At 41.3% G+C, this 13,906-nt stretch overlaps 1 protein-coding gene across 3 annotated transcripts in view; it reads right to left on the bottom strand.

Annotated features, from left to right (window-relative positions):
- SPTBN1 (spectrin beta, non-erythrocytic 1) overlaps positions 1 to 13,906 on the bottom strand; it is a 503,123-nt gene that overhangs the window by 192,251 nt on the left and 296,966 nt on the right. For all 3 annotated transcript variants that reach the window (XM_078649481.1, XM_078649482.1, XM_078649483.1), the window contains 3 exons: positions 12,411 to 13,281; positions 12,183 to 12,320; positions 9,797 to 10,553 (listed from right to left, as the gene is read on the bottom strand). In XM_078649481.1, the coding sequence (XP_078505607.1) occupies positions 9,797 to 10,553; positions 12,183 to 12,320; positions 12,411 to 13,281 (1,766 nt within the window). The remainder of the gene's footprint in view (positions 1 to 9,796; positions 10,554 to 12,182; positions 12,321 to 12,410; positions 13,282 to 13,906) is intronic.

The following is a 13,906-nucleotide window of genomic DNA, read 5'->3' as shown; positions in this document are numbered from 1 at the left end:
TTTAGATTCTTTTTTCCACCAATGGGTTTAAACATTTCTTTTGGTTGCTGGATCCCTAGGACTACTCATTTAAGAACATTTCAGTACATGTTAAATGTTCTGGGTTTTTCTGGGCACTTAATACATCAACTCTACGCCAGCCCGATGTCAATAAACTTGGGACATCTTTCAACATTGGGGGAAGGCATATGGCCCACGAAAGGACTTCAAACCACACCCTAGAGTGCACGTGTTGCTCTTGCATGCCCATATTGGAGCGTCACCGAGAGGAAGAGAGGTCACGCAGATTTCAAGGTATGAGAAAATGCAACTGACTCTTAATACATTAATACAGAAAATGCAACTGACTCTTTTGTAACATTGGTTAGTTGATAGTCCAATAACTTCATATTCATGCATGATTGTGATCCTATTATGCTACTCACCTACTACCCATTACTATACGGTGCACATCAGTTTGTTGAATCTCCCCCCTTGATGCCCCTACCCCTTGTTCTCTGGATCTCTAAGTAAGTGATATAGATATCCTTATAACCTGAGCCCTCCTGATTCCTTCTGCAGCTGGATCAAAGACTCTGCAGCGTCTTATATTATTGTCTATTTTGAGTGTGTATTGGTATCTACTGATCTATATTGTAGCTGGATCAAAGACTCTGCACCGCCTTATATTATTGCCTATCTGAGTGCTTACTGTTATCTTATCAGCACATGACTGCTATCCTAGTATGCTATCGTTTACTATATTGTACCCAAATATTATGTTTATTCACCCTCCTGTTGCCCACTCCCCCCCCTGTGAAGCGCTCTGATATCTGTAAAGATCTTGTTCGCGCTATATAAAACTTTGAATAAATAAATAAATAAATAAATAATACTTGTCCATCCGCTTGTTCTATTCCCTGCCACTTAGAGGAGTGACGAGAAAGTGTTATAAGCTATACAGCCAATTACTTCTATGGCCTTGGTAACTTACTAAAGCAGGTGCACAACTTCACCAGTTTCCACCTTAGGAAAGGAGCCTCGCATCATCATGGCTCTGACCAATTGGAAAGGAAAAGGCGGGAGGACATTGGGTAAATATAACTACAAAGATAACTATATCCTCCTACTAATTCCTGGCTCTCTTAATTTTTAAAGTTGTTGCTATATTCCAAAGCAATATTTAAGAAATAATGAGGTGATGAAAGGCAGTCCTATTCACTCAACACCTCCAGCAAACAGATCCTTTGTCACATATTGCATCAATACGAGTTCTGAAATTTCTGCTCAAGTCTGAAAAGTTCAGTCATGGTACCTCATGACGAGGCAGGTGTTTATGCATCATGCAAAAGTATCAAGGAGGTCTTGCTTGGATATCAGAAGCTCCTGCAAATCGGCAGACTTGCCAGAGTCAAGCAAGCTTGGTTTTCCCCAAAGAGCATTTCCTATGGACTGCAAGGTTAAGAAAATGAAGGCACTGGCAGGAGTACTGTGGCAGACGAATCCAGTTGTTTGAAGGGTTGAAAAGCCATTGCTTTAGTGAAAGGAGGAATGGGCTTGGCTGGTACTAATTTAATGCAACTCTAAGTACTGAACATGGCCAGGACCGCACTTTCTCCATTGTGCGGGACAACAAATTCTCCCTCATCGAGCAGCAAGTCAATGACTTCTTTCTGAAGCGCCGGCTTTTAACTCAAAGCCTTCAAAAAAGCTTGGATTTTCATAAAGGGAAATAAACGGATATGACATTAACAGGAGACTGCCTGTGAAAAACCACGAAACCTGGCTCGTCTAGACAGTATAAATCACAGAAGGAGAAGGTCCTACTCCTGAAAGCTGTTTCTAGTGGATATTCTATCAAACAGAAGATTCCCCACCTTAGATTATCCGTCCCAGGCACCCAAATGGATCTAGAACATTATTCCAGCAACACCACGGAGCACTGCTAGGTGGCGCTATGTGCCTTCATGCTGTCTTCATACTGCCCCAGAAGTGAGAATGGAGCCACCTTTAAGAGCCATCCCTGCACACTGACCTCAGATTCTTATATATCTCTGCCCACGCCCTCAGACGCAGAGTTTGAATAATTTATACCAGTATGCAGATGTCTAACTTGAGACCTTTTTAGATGCTAAAAAGGTCACTTTATACCTCAAATTATACTGTTTTCTCTTATAACTGCACACTTGGCACTTTCCTCTTGTGCACTTTTGACTACCTCATGTATTTTTGGTTGCTCACAATTTTTACTCAAGTATTTTGTTTGCTCACGATTGTCACTATTACCTTTACTACCTCATGTATTTTTGGTTGCTCACAGTTTTTACCACCTCATGTATTTTGTTTGCTCACAATTGTCACTATTACCTTATGTAAGTAACGTATGTTTTTGCAATCTGTTATTTTGTAATGTTTCTCATTATGTTTCATTTCTGTTCCTAATGTGAAGCGCTCTGACGCCTTCGGGTAAAGTCCGCGCTATATAAAAATGCATAAATAAATAAATAAATAAACTTTACAGAAAGGGGAGGTGGGAGGGCAGAGAGGAAAATGTGTATGTATTGGTATTAATACGGCGCAAACCTAGCTAGGAAGCAACGGAGCGCTGTACATTACCTGGGATGGGGTGTGGAATGCGAGACAATCTACAAGATTGTGCACATAGGGCGAGGGCATTATACAAATTCAATTGATTTATTCAACATTTTAGGCATAGAGAGATGATGTGTATATGGTGATGTTGATGCAGGGAAAAAGTGAACCATCTGTTTGTAAACAGTAGAGTCAGTAAACCTATTCGAGTAGTATGTGACATACAATTCCCAAACCACCTAAGAAATATGTAGCTGATCACATAAACTTTATTACAGTCTTTCATGCGAGGCCATTGTTGCCATTGCCTCGGTCTAGCATTTCAAAGATGAAGATGTAGTTTTCTTCCAAATACTTACTATACTGATTTTTGACATCGCTAAAGCAGAATTCGGCCATCTTTTCTTACGTAAGTGACTCCGCGTATGTCTGGAGTATAATGAAGGTGAGCAAGTTCTATAAATGCCTGCGCAGATAAAGTCACTTAAGGTTTTCACGTCAGTCCATATCGAAGACCAGAACACTTGCATTACTCCAGAAGTGGATAAAATATGTATCACCCTAATTTCAGAGACATCTCTATCAGTAGACATTTTCACCCTTATATGGCGACCAGTGGCAATGATGGATTACCTTGAAGTAGTTGAATTTTAATCTCGCCGCTTGATGGCCATGATCCTGGGTCAATAATAAGTTTAACCATTCTTGGCCAGTTAAGTTAGATAACATTTAAAGTAGATTTGGATAACTTTTCATCTACCAGCATTTCAGAGATAACAGATCTTAGTATTTTATAGCTGGCCTATCCAAGTATGTATGTATGTATGTAGCATGGAGTCCTTTAAAGCCATCTTCTTTAGTTTAAGGCGGTCTATTAGGCAGCCTCTGAGCTGGGGGTATTGTAGATTGGATGTACTATTCAAGTGGAATTCTTCACTTAAGCCCAGATTTCACAGTTCCTTCCCAGGTGAATTGATCTAAGGTGAGTATTGCTTTCGGTTTCTAACAGGTTCTGCTTATCATCTGGCCTCTAATGACGATCTCATCGTTGTTCCAGAGAGGTGCTTGGAGACTCTTGGTTGAAGAGTCCATGTGCATTTGCCCAGACCTGAAGTGAGTTAGAGAGGACAGGATTCTACTTTGCTCCATTAGGGGTGTTAAGTAGGTATGTCTAGTGTGGGCCTGTTGATCCTCTCTGGATGTGGGTTTTGATTGTCACCCAATGTCTGGCTTCAAGCTCTTTGCTAGGATAATATGCTAGCTGGGACAAATGGTACGTATTGTAGTATATATGTATATTAGAGAGATATAAACCACCGGTAGTTGTGGGATAGCTGACTGGGGCATTTCATTTTGCCAAATATAATTTTTGATCTGCTCATCTATTTGCTGGAGTTGGAGACACAGGTTAGCCATCTGCAGCAAGCCAAAAACAGCTGAAACTGGAGGTCATTTACATTTTTCCTGTTTGCCTCATAGAGATAGGTGTAGCACTCAATTATGAGATATCGCATTGCATTTAATCAATGAGGATCGAAAGATCATCTTTGATTATTGTTTGAAATTGATGGCTGATCTTCATGCTGAGATACTGCACTTTGTGCAGTTTACACTAAAAATGGAAATTGACAAGAGACATTTGCAATATGTTTTGTTATCGGCCTCGCTTTTCGGCCAATTTATCTTTTATCCAGAGAAGGATTGAAAAGGTTGATAGTGTGTCTGTGCTTTAAAAGTGACGTTTCAGGGGAGGCTATAGTTAGTAGCATATTGTCTGCATACAGCATGAGTTTTAATGGGCTAGAAGCCATATCACCTTTTTGTGGTTAGTGCATCGAAAAGCGGTTGCTAATATCTCTAGGGACCATAGGAAGAGCAACAGCGACAGCCCTGCCTCGTTCCTTTTCTAATGCAGAGTTTACTTGAGTTACAATTAATGACTGCTGTGAGATCAGTGGACAGCCATTTCATCATGGATAAGAATCGCCAACCTATCCCCATTCTGGCCATGGTTAGGAATAAGTAGCCCCACTCCACTTGATCAAAAGCTCTTCCGCCTCGAGTGAGAAAACCACTTGTGCGTCATTTTCAGTTCAGGTTCACCACAGTAGGTGTAATATGGTATGCATGTAATTCTAGGATGTACGTCCAGGAACATATGCAACTTAATTTCATTGTATGTTTGACTTTTTTCAGACTGTTTGCCAGAATTTTGGCTACATTTTATGTAACTATCAGGTATATCTGCTGATAGTTGCCCCAATGCAGAGGATCTTTCTCCGTTTTGGGAATCAGAGTGACAGAGGTTTTGTTGAAGTCTGCTTTCAAGTTACTCACTTTAGTAGTTTCCGTTAACATGTTTTTCAATAGACTAATTGAATGCTCTGCATCAATTTTGTGAAATGAGATCGATAAGCCATCCTCTACCGGGGTTTTATGTGTTGGCCTGTTTTTGATTGTGTCAACAATTTCCTCTTTTGTTGTTTCACAGTCTAGTTCTTCTTGTAGCTCCGGAGTAAGCTACAAGATTGGTAATGGTAGATGGTACATGAACTGTTGTTCAACTGATGTCTTCTATGTTGTCTCTCTAGTGTACAGTGCAGTGAAGGAAGCAAAATATGTATTTATTTTTCATGGTTTTGTTAATAGACATCCTTTATGACCATAAAGTGATCGTTGTAATCGATCTAGCCTTTCTCTGTTTCAGTTGAAGAGCTAAAGGTCTACAGGCTTTTTTGCCATGTTTGCAATGGGTACTCTTGAGTCTTTGCAAGGCCTTCTCAGCATGTTCCGAGAAGCTATTATTCTGTTCGGATTTCTTTAAGATGAGGCTTTTCAAGTTGGACTCCGAAGGGCATCATTTGTATTTTTCATAGATATCAGCTATTCCTTGTTCAAGGTTCTTGATATCTTTTTGGGTAGGCTTGCCTTAATTTACCATAGTTGATTTTTTATCTTAGATATCGAATATAGGATTTTCCTGCTGCCCATGTTTGCAAAAAGCTTAGTGAGTCTTTTTTAGTTCCTTATAGTCTTTGAATCATTCTTTCAATTTCTTTTTCATCCTGCATCTTATATCGTAGTATATCCATCCTCCATGTTCTGGCAATTGATCACAACAGTTTTAGAGCTAGATTTAAGTAACTGGGGCATGATCTGAAATCTAGCTGCCCAGTTCCACAGTCCAGGATCTTAAATAATCATACAGTGTGGTTTAGGTAATCTTCAATTCTTGTTTCAGTGACATGCAGACACTACAGGAACGTATACTTCCTGGCCTTGGGATGGTGAAGTCTCCATGGGTCCACCAAGGCGTGGTAAGGCATTAAGGTCCTGATTACAAGTTTGGCAGACAGGCTACTCCGTCACAAACATGACGCATACCCCATCCACCAAATTACAATCCCATTATATCCTATGGAACTTTGTAATACAGAGGAAGGGATATCCATCACGTTTGTGATGGAGTATCCCATCCGCCAAACTCGTAGTCAGGACCTTAGTCTTTCAGGAGCACTCTCCTTCTTGTTTATCAGGTCTGGCCTGAGATCTTTCTCGAACATGATCGATGGAGACGTTCCAGTCTCTCCCAATTATCACTGCTGTACAGTGAAAATACAGTCAGATTTCCATGCAATTGATTAAAAAAGATGTTTTTGTTGTATTTGGGGCATAGATTGAGCCTAACAATATGGTCAGATCAAATATTAGGAGTCCGGAATCTGATGGTGCTGTTATACCAACTGTACTTGAGCCTATTTCAGTTTATCAGTATATGATTGTGATATGTGGGTTTCTTGGATCAACGCTATATCCGGTGTTCTAGACTTTAGAGTGGTCAGTATCTTTTTTCGACATACAGTTAGTCGTTAAGTTCATATTCATAGTCCATATTTTCAAGGATTTTGTGACATCACCACCATATTTTTCAAGGTAGTGAGGAAGTTGCAGGAGTCACTGCAGAAAGGAGGTTTGTGGGAGAGGTCCTTTGTCTCGGTCTCTTTATTCGTGCAAGTTGTCTTTTCTAGAAGGTGGCACCCTCTGCCCCACTTTATGTCTGTCCTAATTGTGCCTGTGTTTCCAGATGGGCAAGGAGGGAGGGGCTCGACATGCACTCCATACACTTGGGATATACACTATGGAGGGTCTCTTTAATGAGGGTGCAGTGAGCGGCTGGAAGCTCATTCTGGAGACAGCAGGCCCAACAAACAGACTGCATTGACCCCTCATCGACTTTCTATACAGCAGAGTTGTGTGGAATCAATTGGGATTCACGCTGCAGGTTGAACCCAGAACCACCAGGTTCTCTGGAGTGTTAAGTGAAAAAATCAGAATCGTCAGGCACTGGTCTGTGATGCCTAGCCATCTGCCTATTCACACAGGAGCAAGAACAGGGTTGTGACCAAGTGCCCATCAAGGTATGATTGAGGGCCTCGTTAAAGGACAGCAAGAGGGAAAGACATGGCTGCCCCATGCTGCAAAATTTCCGTAAGCCACTTAGTATTGGTCTCGGTTGAAGATTTGAAATTACAGGATCCCAGCTGCCCATAGAACCATAGCTGCAAATAATGCACACTATTTGGTTGGTGCTCTAATTGGCTAGTCCAACCCACTATTAGGGGAAGTATCAAGCACACTGACCTCTAAGTCCATGTAAAACTGTCATTGTCATAATAAGGAGGTAGATCATCATATCCCTCCTTCCCCATCATAATCGCCCTCTTGGGGTGCACCTTAATCAGAACCACAGCAAAAAGATAACAGAACCTTTGCTGGTGCAACCGCTCTAGTAGAGGTATTGTTAGAGTCAGGCTGTATGTTGACCAGTTGTGCTTTAGTAATTTAGTAGCACAACTTCAAGTACGATCGGGCTGAAGTTAGTTTGGGGTCAGACATCGTAATCAGCGCTGGATCCTCTTCCAGCACCAGTGGCTTTAACACCAGTCAAAGAGGAACGGTAAGTGCCGGTCCTGGAACTGGAGTAGATTATGTAATGGAGTCTGTACAGGACCCCAAACATGTCATAACAGTTCGGATGGTGCTCATGACGGGCTAGAGCCCCTTGTGGTTCCTTGGGGTCTGAAGGCTTGCCAAAGGAAACCGGAAATGTGCAAAAAATCTGCAGCAAGGCATCTTTAAAGGCCTCAATCTGCTGAGGTGGTGCAGATGGCCTGGAAACTGTGAATGATCAGTTGGAGAATAGGCTCTGCGGCTAGGGATCCTGATGGAGACCAACTGATATATTGACGTCCTTCCTGGGATACAGAGTGGTGGGATGGAATCGAGTCCCACTTCACTTTTTTATGCTTCTGCTTGGGCTTCGATTTGGAATTACTGGAAGAATTTGATCACGTAGTTGACATCTCACAGGAACGGCCCAGAGAAGTAAGAATGAGTCTACGTCCTCTCCCTGGAGCGGGAATGAGAAAGTTACGGGAAGGCTTTGACAATCTCTTATGTACGAACACATACAGCTTTGCTTCTTGGTCCCAGATCACCTTCACGTGCATAAGGGCACACTTATCGCACATCTTTGAGTGAGTCATGTCCTGAGTCCATACAGTAGAGAGCCACCTTTTGCAGGTCCATGACCGGCATTTGTGTTCTGCAGTCATAACATGGTTTGAAACCTGCAGTTTTAAGGGAGGAGACAACATTCCCTAGCACACAAGATTTAATTTCTTAGGAGTCATTTGAGGCCAATGAATTTGGGGCTCTTCACAAACGGGGCAGAACAGTATCATCTAGAATAAGAGAAAAAATGCACAAAAATAACACTGGAATGCTCAATGCTGCAATGAAAATGGAGGAGCACTTCACAAGTCTGTTGTTTTGTCCAATTCATTGCCCTAAACTACAACTTCTTCCCTTCCTTAGAATCCTTGGAATATTGCATGGAGTGCGAGTAGTTGTGGAAAGAATGCTTCCTGTCTTTGCTCACTGTCATTCAGTGACTGCCAGAGGTGTGGGAGAGATTTGCCTCAGCAGCCCCAGTCCACCCAAAGTCCTCAACTACTAGTTCTTCATATCCCAGAGGGGCACAGCCAAAATTCATGCTGAATATTTAGAATAACCTCTAAGTAAACTGCTTTTATTAAGCCCAGTTTTGTGCAAATCCATCTAATATAGATACCCCAAAAATCTGTCAAACATCCAACATTCATGGCTACCTGGGGATAAAGGGTGATGCAGGGTCTGTGATGTCTGCTCCTCCACCATAAGTAACACATTCAATGACAGCAGAAGAAACTGTTGAAGAGGGGGGAAGCCAACAGGAACCAACGAGCTGCTTGCACTGTCAGAGCCAGCCAGGGTGTGCTTTTTAAGTAGAAAATTCTGCTGTTAGGGTTGAAAGTTTAAATAGCCTTACATGCCTCAGGATTACACCGATCACAAACACCCACTACCTTGTAAATTGCCATCATTTTTGGGGAGTGCCAATAACACTGCAGCAGCCATTTAATAATCCATTAAGCTTGCTACATAGGTGATAGATATGAGGTAATATTGCAGTGCTGAACGCCACAAAAGCTTTGTCTAAGGCAATGCAACAAATTTGGAGTATGTCATGAAATACTATTCTCCACGGTGAGACGAGCACAGGCTGGCCCCTGCACTTTCAGGCCCTGCCAATACACGGATGCACCCGCCCGTGTTTCTTTCGCATACTTTAACTGCCCCATCCGCGGCTCCTAATTGTACGCGTAGACCGTGTCGGAAGTATCACCGGTTCATCGATGAACGCATAGTGCATTTACCAGCCCTGAAGAGTCACAGGTAGTTAACTGTTGACAAAACATGTGTCGGCTTTTACGAATACTGCTTACATAAAACAACTTTCATGCAACTACCGGTGTCGACCTCCAGAAAATTTCAGTATTGTACCAACTGTATATCATATATATGTGCCCAGGACTTGTTTCATGAAATACTAATTACAGTGAGAACCAATTGGAATCCCAAGCTTTGACAACAATGTAGACAGGGTTATAAGATTCTCATTCACTAACAACACAAAGAAATAAAAGTGTGGCAGAACTGTGCAGATTTACGGAAGGCTCTGTATTACAGAAGAGATGGGCATATCCTTTATCACTTTCTTATACATTTCCCAGGCATCCCTAAGTTATACCACTGGGAAAAAATTATCAGTGTGGGTCCACGGCGAAAACATAATTCGCAGTAACTAAATATATATTACAGTTTAAAAAATGCAATAGTTTACCTGGTTGTTGAGAAATGCTTCAGCCTGCTTAGTGTCTCTAAGAAACAGCTGGTAGGCGTGAGATTGAGACAGGAGATTCTGCCTGTTCTCCCACATTTTGTGAAGCTCATTCCATCCGGTGTCCAATGCCTGAAGACGCTGCCGCAGAAACATGTACTGTGCATCAGTCTGACCCTGGGTCACTAATTCACCCATGTCCCTCATCTTTTGATAGTCCTCCTCATAGTTGTGAATTTCATTCTTTATGTTCTCATGCTGAGTAAGAAGCTTTTCGGCCTCCGCCAATGTGTTTGGCATATCTTCCGAAGCAATTGCTGTTTGCGTTCTAGAAAGCCAGGATTGGAAGTCATCCAAGTCACGTAAGAACTGTTGAAGTTTGCTGGCCTCCCCCAGAGATTCTTCACGATTCTTAAGGGTGGTTTTCATTTCTTCCCATACATCACCAATTTCACCAAGTCGCTCACTAATCGCCTGGGCCTGATCAGGATGTTCTGCTTGCAGTTTCTCTGATTCTTTTTGCAGATCACTTAACTTTGCCTCAATGGCTGCCAAGTCCCGCTCCATACCAGTCAGCTTCCTCTGCAGGGCCATTACTCCAGCAAGGTCATTCCCCAGTTCTTGCGTTGATTCAATCACTTTGGTCTTCTCTCTAATCCATGACTTTGTTTCATTACATTCAAGATGGTAGTTCTGGATACTTAGGGCGGAGCTGAGAGCATCTTTGGTTTTGTCCACTAGTTCTCTGAATTGACCCCATCTAAGAAGCACAAGCAGGGACAGAAATGAAAGTCAGAAACATAATGTCCATAATAGAAATAGTTAATAATAAATGATTCTTCTTTGGAAAAATGTATGCCGAGAAGAGTTACAAAAATAATGCAAACATTAGAGAGACAATTATTATGTATAACAGGTTCAGTGCAGAGTGTGGTTATCATAGTACGGTAATCAATAAGAGGCAGCTTGAAAGAGCTGAGAGACTCAAAAGTATCACTTACTTGGTACTCTTACCCCAGATCTACAGTCCCCTTACCTGCTTCTTATTGATGCAACCCGAGTGGGACATTGACCAAATGCAGTAAGAGTCCACTGCCCTATTGCATGGCGCACGCATTGACAAGAGCTTAGAATCACGGTGCATACATTACCTCAAGTGTAATCTGTCCCTCTCAAGTAGCAGACATGTGCAAAAGCTTACTAAGAATCCAATTTCTATTTTCTCTACACTCTCGCAACACTTTCGAAACATATACATGGAACAGGTCTGGAGGGTTGGATGTCTGCACCAATGGAGCACAACAGTCAATTTTGTGACTGCTTACTATGTATTCCACCCATTCTAAAGCCAAGATTTCCAAACATCGTAAGACAATCACTCAAAGCGGGTATCACGGACAAATCTTAAAATCTAGGCATACATTTTCCAAAATATGCCCACCGCTGATGCTCATGTCAAACGCAGCATGCATATTTTTGTGCATTGCATGCCGCATAAAACATTTTTTTTGCATCTTTCTCCACTGTTCTGAACCCCTGTCAAAGACAGGTTACTAAAATAATTGACATAGGAACATGTCTAGGTAGGCAAGCTCATTTCCCCAAATCCATCCTTATGACGTATGCACTACATAAGACAACTGGCGGACAGGTTCCTGAATCAATGGAAACTTTGAATCTCCTCTTTCAAATGCCCTAACCAGATTGAGGATTATAACAAGTCATACATTGGCACTAACATTTTACACATGTAGTTTTTGCTTACAGTGTCATTTGTCCAGCAGTATTACCTACAAAACTGTATCACTACTCACACATCATTGGATACAATTAAGTGACGAGTTTTGTAATTCATGCGAACAATCTGGGTCATAAGTTACCAACACCAGATAATATTCTATTCCCTTCGTTAACTATTAAGCTCATTATAAGCACAAGAAGAAGTGCATTATTGAACACTTAGGGACATATGTAGGAATTACCTTTCTACTAATTACTAAACGCATATCTCGGTCCTGACTTTTAGTTTACTTCCTTGCTGATGGGGGCTGAAGGTGGTGAAAAGATGGATAAAACTGTTCTAGTAACCAACTATTGCTGAAAAACTGTCAACAGAGGCGCAGCGCATCGACAATTAAATCATTTCTCCAACTTTTCAACTTCTTGGCTTACTACACATGTGATCAAGAGTTTAGATGAAAAGTTGGTATACTTAATTACAAAGAAGTCAATTGTCAGGGCACTGGAACATTGAATTACATAGTGTTTAACAGTTCATTAGCTTTGTAACTTTGCAGACTATAATAGAAAAGGAGTCCCAATGTATTTTAAACATTCCAAGCAAAGACTGATAGGAAATGCATTTTTACGTTCTTTCCTTCTGCAATACCTTGTATTCAACTTATCTTGCTGTGCTTTGATTTCTTTCTCACTTGGATGTCCACTGTGTATCAACTGGCGAGAAATTTGGTTTACGACAGCCACACGGGATGCCTGGTTGTTCATTTCAGGCTCTAAGCTTTCAAATCTGCAATTAGTGGGAAAAGTAATGTTAAACAACTGGTAAAACCTTCAGCTATAAATGGGACCTAGTTACTGAAACATGTTGCTTGTTTACCTGTGCTGTATAACTTCGAGGTCTTCCAGTTTTTCTGGAATTTGCATATTATTTAGCCACTGCTCCTTCTCGTCAATCCAAAGTTCACAAGCATCTGCTTCACTGAACATCTTGTACAAAGCAAGAGCATCCTGCAAAGCTTGCTTACGAAGTCGTGTCAGTTCAGCAACCTCCTTGAACCTCTCCTCAATGCCAGACAATCTGCCTTGCACCTCTGGTGAATCAACATGCTCTGCTGGGAGAGCCTGAGCTTGTTCATGTAGTGAGTCAATGATTGCTCGATAGCTTGCAATTTCTTCTGCAACATCTTTGTGTTTTTTGACCAGGGACTGAGTGGAATATTCATCATGGCCAACATCATTACTGGATACAATTTTGAGGATGTCCAACATCCAAGCATCAATATCATCTGCATCAGCTTGGAACTGATGAAGGCTGGAGGCCTCCTTTAGATGTTTCTTCCTGATGGCAGAGAGCTGTTCAAGGTTGGCCCACTGTTCCTCGATGTCATTAATTCTCTCTCTAATTTTCTCAGATCCAAAATGATCCTCTTTGATCATTTCTTCACCCTCTCGAATAGTCTGCCTAAAATTACCACTGCGCCCACTCATTTCATCTTCAAATGCATTGTGCTTGCTGAGAAGACGGACCACACTTGTCAAGTCCCTGCCATAATCATCCGATGACAGGATCTGTTCTTTCTCACGTATCCAGCCCTCTTCCTCTGCCATTTCCCAGAAGAACTTCCAAAGGCGCCTCGACTCCTCCAAACGAGCACGTCGTTCCGCTGCCAGCTGACATAACTCTTGATAACAGAACTCCATGTGAGCCACACGATCACGTATAACTTGAGGGTCACAAGGTTTGTAACCTATCAAGATAAACATAAATATGTTTGAGTGGAAAACAGGACACAAATATAATTTGCAAATAATTGTTAAACATTTTTACCAACTGACGAAGGAAACATTGCTCCAAAATAGATTCTAAATTGCTAATTAAAATGTTAATTTATAGCAACAAAAAAATGGTCACAGCTTGTTGGCATTCCACGATCAGGAACGCTCTTGCCTTCAAACATGAGAGAAATTATGACAATGGGGAATTCAAAATTCCTCAAAAAGGACGAGCATTTCCAAATATTGCAATTTAAACATTCATGAGCCTGTATAAAATTAATTTCTGTTCACTGAAGAAAAGGGTTGTGAGATTGCAACTACATACCCAACTTTCACTTACTCCTTACCACAAGCACTTTCATGCATACATGGTTTCTAAATGCTATATTGTCATAAATGGTTCTAGGCCCTATAATGTATGTCTGCATGTATGTATATATTTAAAAAAAAATTATGTTCCGTTTATAAATCAATAGCTTTCCCTCATACTGCTTAGAGGTATCTAGGTGAAGTGGAGGCACTACTTGAAGTCACACTTAACTAACAAATTCAGTTAATATTTGTTTTTATCTACATTGTACTGCACTGAAGAGTTGA

This window comes from Lissotriton helveticus, chromosome 6 (genome assembly GCF_964261635.1).
Source record: "Lissotriton helveticus chromosome 6, aLisHel1.1, whole genome shotgun sequence".
Taxonomy (NCBI): domain Eukaryota; kingdom Metazoa; phylum Chordata; class Amphibia; order Caudata; family Salamandridae; genus Lissotriton; species Lissotriton helveticus.
The sequence above is the reverse complement of the archived record's forward strand: the minus strand, read 5'-3'. Positions and strand labels throughout refer to the sequence as shown.